The sequence below is a fragment of the Sapajus apella genome, unplaced genomic scaffold (assembly GCF_009761245.1).
Source record: "Sapajus apella isolate SASKATOON/1434 unplaced genomic scaffold, GSC_monkey_1.0 scaffold56, whole genome shotgun sequence".
Taxonomy (NCBI): Eukaryota; Metazoa; Chordata; class Mammalia; order Primates; family Cebidae; genus Sapajus; species Sapajus apella.
The window spans coordinates 6,566,391-6,573,880 of NW_022436996.1; the positions used below are offsets into that span (position 1 = coordinate 6,566,391).

The following is a 7,490-nucleotide window of genomic DNA, read 5'->3' on the forward strand; positions in this document are numbered from 1 at the left end:
GGTTCAAGTGTTATGTGATGGATAATTTAAAGGCTGAAGTGTTAATAATCATTGCTAGGTGCTCTCACTGTGGTATGAGGGAAGTAGAGGTGTATGTGTAGTTTATTCTGTACGTTCCCTTTGTATATCCCCTCAACAAAGTACTGTCTTGTTTGTTTTATATAAAGATACCAGAAACATACAAAATACATACATAATATTTAAATAAAATGGCTAAAAACTAATTTTGTTTGTTGAAGAAATAATCAGTAATTCAGTGATTCTCAAACTTCTGTGTGTATCATAATAACCAGATGGCTTGTTAAAACAGATTGCTGGCAGGGTATGGTGGCTCACAGCTGTAATCTCAGCACTTTGGCTGGCTAAGGTAGGTGGATCGCTTGAACTCAGGAGTTCAAGACCAGCTTGGGCAACATGGCGAAACTCCGTCTCTACAAAAAATGAAACAATTCGCTGGGTGTAGTAGTGTGTGCCTGTAGTCCCAATTGTCTGACAAGGTTGAGGCGAGAGGATCGCTTGAACCCTGGAGATCGAGGCTGCACTGAGCTTCATGCCACTGAGCTTCAGCCTGGGCGACAAAGTGAGACCCTGTCTTAAAAACAAAGCCAAGAAAGAGAACTGAACACAGATTGCTGGGCCCCATTGCAAGAATTTTTGATTCAGTAGCTCTCAGTTGTGATCTGAGACTCTGCATTTCTTTTGGTTTTTCTTTTGAGATAGTCTCGCTCTGTTGCCCAGGTTGGAGTGCAGTGGTGCAATCTCAGCTCATTGCAACTTTTGCTTCCTGGGTTTAAGCGATGCTTGTGCCTCAGCCTACTGAGTAGCTGGGATTACAGGTGAATGCCACTACTCCTGGCTAATTTTTGTATTTTTGTAGAGACAGGGTTTTGCTGTGTTAGCCAGGCTTGTCTTAAATTCCCAGCCTCAAGCAGTTTGTCCACTTTGGCCTCCCAAAGTGCTGGGATTACAGGGATGAGCTGCTATGCCCAGCTAGATTCTGTATTTCTTAGGAATTCTCAGATTGGTATTGATGCTGGCACTCAGTGGTTGGACCACACTTTTAGAAGGGCCACTTTACTGATACCACAAATACAGGATGTCATTGTATATTTACCTATTAGAGTTGATTTTGGAGTTTTATATCTTTATTTTGTTAATTATTTTTTAATTTTTATTTTTATATATATTTTGAGACGGAGTCTTTCTTTGTCACCCAGGCTGGAGTGCAGTGGCATGATCTCGGCTCACTGCAACCTCCGCCTCCTGGGTTCAAGTGATTCTTCTGCATCAGCCTTCTGGGTAGCTGGGATTACAGGCGAACACCACGATGCCTAGCTAATTTTTGTACTTTTAGTACAGACGAGGTTTCACCATCTTGGTAATGCTGGTTTCGAACTCCTGACCTTTTGATGCACCCTCCTCGGCCTTTTAAGGTGCTGGGATTACAGGCGTGAGCCACTGCGCTCAGCCTTATGTCTTTATTTATTAGCTTTCATATTTTGAATGTTTGTTCATTTTCTCCTTTTCATTTTTCCCATTTTAGGCACTTGTTGGGCTCATCACCGTTGTGTGGAGTGGTCACTAGGAGTATGCCAGATGGAAGAACCATTGTTAGTGAACGTGGACAAAGCTGTTGTCTCAGGGAGCACAGAAGTAAGTAGACAAAGCAAATATTTAAATCATAGTCTTATAACATTCACTTTAATCGAAAGTTCACTTGAAAGGATTGTTTATCAAATGATTGCTATAGAGTAAAAGCTCAAAATAGGAAATTGTTAATTTTTATTAAGAGTAATTTTAATTAGCTGCGCGTGATGGCACATGCCTGTAATCCCAGCTACACTGGAGGCTGAGGCAGGAGAATTGCTTGAACCCGGGAGGTGGAGGTTGTAGTGAGCCGAGATTGTGCCATTGCACTCCAGCCTAGGCAACAAGAATGCAACTCTGTCTAAAAAAAAAGAAAAGAAAAAATGGATAATTTCAGGCTAGGTGTGGTGGCTCATGCCTGTAACCCCAGCACTGTGGCAGGCTGAGGCAGGTGGATCACTTGAGATCTGGAGTTTGAGACCAGCCTGGCCAACGTGGTGAAACACTGTTTGGGCATAGTAGTAGGCACCTCTAATTCTAGCTACTTGGGAGGCTGAGGCAGGAGCAGTGCCGGTACCTGGGAGGTAGAGGTTGCCTTGAGCCAAGATTGCGTCACTGCACTCCATCCTGGGTGACAGAGTGGGACTCCATTAAAAAAAAAAAAAAAAGGAATTATTTTATATAAAAATTAGCCAGGCATGGTGGGGTGCTGAGATGGGAGGATTGCTTGAGCCCAGTAGATTGAAGTTGCAGTGAGCTGTGATTGCATCACTGCCCTCCAGCCTGGGAGCTGGAGTGAGACCCTGCCTCAAAAAAAATAATAAAATAAAAAATTAATTTGTGTAAGCCATTGGAGTGTGGTATGTTACTTAATGAACTTGAATCTTTTTCTTTCTTTTAATAGAGACGGGGTTTCACCATGTTGGCCAGGATGGTCTCAATCTCCTGACCTCGTGATCCACCCGCCTTGGCCTCCCAAAGTGCTAGGATTACAGGCGTGAGCCACTGCACCCAGCTGAACTTGAATCTTTTAAAATGGTTTATATTTAAATCAGAAATTAAAAATTTTAGAAATGAAAATTATGAACTATACTTACACATTCATGTGGTTGCTTTTTAAGACAGAACTATTTGATAAAGATTTAAAATGAGAGAAAATATTTGAAAAGATTTGAAGGTCGATAGCCCATAATGTGGACTACCTGTGTTTGATAATTTAAAAATTGATTAAAGTATTTCTTTTTAGCTTACTTCGCAGTTTAGTTCATCTTTATTGCATTATATCAAAGTAATATGTGCATAGTCTGCCATTTTTCAGAGCTTTCACTGTGATTTTCAAACAATATGTATTTTGAAACAAATATAAATGCAACAGCTACGTCCCATCTATAAAGACAACAGACTCTATGAAGTAATATTGCTTTGCTATCTACAAATTTCTTTTTTTTTCTTTTTCTTTTTTTTTTTTTTTTAAATGTAGAAATGGGGTCTCAGCATGTTGCCTAGGCTGGTCTCAAACTCCTGGGCTGGCCCAAGGGATCCTCTCTTCTGGGCCTCCCAAAGTGCTGGGATTTTAGACATGAGCCACTGTGCCTGGCCTTCTCTTTGTTTTTTTTTTTTTTTTTAAGGACAGAGTCTTGCTCTGTCGCCCAGGCAGTAGTGCAGTGGTGTGATCTCAGCTCACTGTAACCTCCTCTTCCCGGGTTCAAGCGGTTCTCCTGCCTCAGCCTCCTGAGTAGCTGGAATTATAGGCGCATGCCACCACACTGGTTAATTTTTGTATTTTTAGTTGAGACAAGGTTTTACCATGTTGGCCAGGCTGGTCTTGAACTCCTGACCTCAGGCGATGTGCCCACCTCGGCCTCCTGAAGTGTTGAGATTATAGACGTGAGCCACTGCACCTGGCCCTTTGGTTTTTAGCAAGTATATTTGAGAGAAATGAGACAGCCCTTCAAATGGAATATGAAAACTGGAAATTTTGACCTTAGAAACTATATGGGCTTTAATAGATAGAAAGAACATAGGCAAAGCTTTGAAAAGTATAGTTGAGACAAGGACTTAGAGTCAAGTAATAGTTTAATCATTAGAACATTAGCTTTACTTGGATTATCAAAGTGACCTTATTTTCGTAGTTGAGTAACCATCACCTCAAGGGTAGTGCATTCAGAGTGCTTGTTTTGGAAATTTACATTAAAGTGTATATATCATCAAATTTTGAACAATTTAATGCATGATAGTATATTTCCCAGCCTGAACATTCTTAGAGGTTGGATTAAGACAATGATATTTCAGTGAAAACCATCTTTTTAATGAATTAGTTTATAAAAGTAATTTTTATTTTGGGCTATTTTGCGACAATGAAAGTATTATAGTGAAGGTAACAAAGGCTAAATGAGCTTTGTGGTGTTGTATTAGAAGCAGAGGAATCAATATAAACTCGTAGTATTTGATATGTGGTACAGAAATGTAGGTGTAGGTATTTGCATGAGTTTGTATGTATCCATATATTTCCTACCTCTGTTTGCTAGGAGGTTAGTTAAAAGAAAACTTGCCTCACTCACTCTGTCCTTTTTGGAAAGAAGTTACCATTTTTTGTTCTTTAAATGCTTATCCACTAATAATTAAATGGTATTTAGAGATGAAGATTGTGTCCTACCACTAGCAGAGGAATCACAAGATCTTAGGAGACATTGCATCTCTTCTGGCTTTGTTTAGGCGTTAGTATTTCGTGGGCCGAAGCAAGTTACATGCAGATTGAGTCCTTGGAGTAGGTAGACCGTCTGGGGATTAGAAGGAACCCAGTGGTAACTCTGTTAAACCTTTACCATGGCGCTAGATTCACTTACTGAAAACTCACAGTAGTGTCATTTTCGTATTGCCATTTCGTATTGCCATCTGTTTTTTGTTTGTTTTGTCCTTCCTTTCTTTTCTTTTCTCTCCCTCCGTCCCTGCCTCCTTCCCTCTTCTTTCATCCCTTATTTCCAGGGTCTCACCTTGTCATCCAGGCTGGAGAGCAGTGGCGTGATACCGGCTCATTGGCAACCTTGGCCTCCAGACTCAAGCAGTCCTTCCCTCTGCCTCCCAAATAGCTGGGACCACAGGCATGCGCCACCTTGCCCAGCTAATATTTTGATTTTTTGTAGAGACTAGGTCTGGCTATGTTCTCCAGGCTGGTCTCTATCTCCTGATCTCAAGCGATTCTCCTACCTCCTCCTCCCAAAGTGCTGGGATTACAGGCATGTGCCACCACACCCAGCTTTTGTTCATTATTCTTCATTATCAAATAGGCACAGATGGACCAGTTAGATAGAACTTTGTCTCAAGATGTGAGGACTTGTCTCACTGGCAAAAATTTGAACATATAGCAACATGTTTGTTGACAAGACTGTGGGGAAACAGGTACTCTCATTCTTTCCTGGCCCAGATGCAAATTGGCACACATCTTTTGGAGGGAAATTTAGTGATATTCTAGGGATCTATCCTAAATATGCCTCTAACAATATAAATTATGTCGTATTAAATGTTATTAATTATAGTGTTGTTTAATTTGCAAAATATTGGAAACAAACTAGATGCCCACACAGAGGAGAATGGTTGAATAAACTGTGTTACATCCATACATCCATATAATGGAGCACCATGCAGATAAATAAAAAACTAGAGATTGGTTATCTATAGGGAGTGGGAGGGAGAAGGAAATGGAGATCTGTGTAGCAGGGATGAAATGCGAGTGGCACTTCTCAGAGTATATTTGTTTGTATAACTCTGATTCTTAGAACCATAGGAATGTTTTACATGCTTCTGTGCAGTTGCCACCAACCAGGATTTGGGGGACCAAAGAAGCAATTACACCAACCCAGATGCAGGAGAACCCAAAAAGGAATAGTAAAATTCACGTAGAAGGGGATAGGGAAGGAAAGAACTCACCTAAGTAACTGTAGATTAACATAAAACTAAAGACAAAAATTACTGTACAATCATGTTGTAGTGTTGAAATGAGATCAGAAGTGTGAATATAAACTCATGGTTTTTAATATTTATACAGACATAAGGAAATATAGATGTGTGTATATGTATGAGTTAGTTTGAATATGTGTAGTTTCCTACCTCTGTTCCCTAAGAGGGCCTAGAAACAATGACACCCCAGTAGCACTGAGAATACGTAGTGCTCAGATCTTGGTCTTTAACCATTGTTCTTCAGTGAAAGGGCTCCTTGAGAAGTAGTTCCTTACAGAACTGGTGCAGGGAAAATACAAGGTAAGCCTGGATCAACTGGTAGTGCCAGAAAGTAAGGAAGTGCTCAAAAAGATGAAAACCTGTTTGAAGCACAGGAACCAACCTGAAGGAGCTCCGAAGAACTGGACTAATTTTAGCAACCACAAAAATAATGATAATAATTGCATTTTTATCCATAGAATTAAGTACATGAGTCAATACTGATGTAATGTATATAGATTGTCCAGTCATGTTGTTCATCTACTTAACACTCTTCAGTGACTTCCCATTTTAGTCCAAGAAAAAAAAACTAGATCTCTTACTAACCTATAAGGCTTTACATGATCTTCCCCACCCCTCGAATATACTTCTCAGACATCTTTCACTATAACTGTTCCTTTGTTTACTTCCCTCAGCCACACTGACCTCACTGGTCTTCCTCAACTACAGAGATGCAGATCCACCTCAGGGCCTTAGATAATGCATGAGTTGCTCCCTCATATCCTTTATGCATTTATTCAAGCGTGACTTTACAGTGATACCTTTGCTAGGCTTGCTGTCAAAGATTCCAAGTGCCTTCTCTTCCTGAAATACCTGTGCTTTTTTGTTTTGTTTTTTGTACCTACCACCTCTGACAGAGTGTATATTCACCTAATAATCTTACTTACTGTTCATCTCCCTATCATTAGAATACTAGTTCCATTAGGCTAGGGTTTTCTTCTGTTTTGGTCATTCCTCGGTAATATTTGTAGACTACATTAATAGCACTGAAGATTGTTCATGGACTCAGTCATAGGCAGAAAAGAAGTTCGAAGTACCCAAAAGTGTTACTGGAGGTTATCATTGTGGCCAGTACATAAAAGTTTATATACTTAATCTCTAAATAGAGTAAATCTTTACAGTTCTACAGAAATAATTGGGAAGGAGGAGCCAAGGAAAATTTTGGCTGTCACAAAAGATTCCCTAGGGGCAATGTAGCTACTGAACTTAGAAGACATTTTAATTTTGCCAAAAGGTAGATGTTCTAAATTTGCTGACCTTAGCTAGGTGCAGTGGCTCCCACCTGTAATTCTAGCACCCTGGGAGGCAAAGATGGGAGGATTGCTTGAGCCCAGGAGTTTGTGAGCAGCCTAGTTAAGAAAGTAAGATCTTGTCTCTATTAAAACAAAAAATTACATTTGCTGGCCTGTATTACGTTGACATGTAGCTGAGTGCATTTTGATACCGAGCTCTGTTTTCAAAGAAAACAAACAATCTGCCACTTCAAGATAAAGATGACATTTCAACATTGAAAATGCAGTGACTTTTCAAAGAAACCTGTCCTGGGGGTTGAACATTTGAAAACAGATGTTTTTAACTATTTATATTGGTATTTTATTTCCAGAAACAGTGAAGGTTGTAAAAACAAAACAAAAACCTCTCATATTTGTCATCTTAAAAAAACTTGAACGTGCAATTTTCTGATTTGTTTAAAATATTCTAAAGATTCCTGGTTTAAGTCCATTCATTAAAAATTCAGTATTTTTATTAGAGAGGGTGGAATTTTATTTGCTTAAATTTTGATAATTTTGATTTAGATTCAAAACTGATTGTGGAAATCATGTACTACCTCTAATTAAATCTTTGTATTTTTGGGAAGAATCTTTTTTTTTTTTTTTTTTTTTTTTTTTTTTTTTTTTTTTAAACCT

The 7,490-nt window shown here is 39.3% G+C and overlaps 1 protein-coding gene across 19 annotated transcripts in view; it reads left to right on the forward strand.

The window, feature by feature from the left end:
• Positions 1-7,490, forward strand: part of KMT2C (lysine methyltransferase 2C) — a 273,989-nt gene that overhangs the window by 91,321 nt on the left and 175,178 nt on the right. For all 19 annotated transcript variants that reach the window (XM_032244945.1, XM_032244946.1, XM_032244947.1 and 16 more), the window contains exon 6: positions 1,544-1,653. In XM_032244945.1, the coding sequence (XP_032100836.1) occupies positions 1,544-1,653 (110 nt within the window). The remainder of the gene's footprint in view (positions 1-1,543; positions 1,654-7,490) is intronic.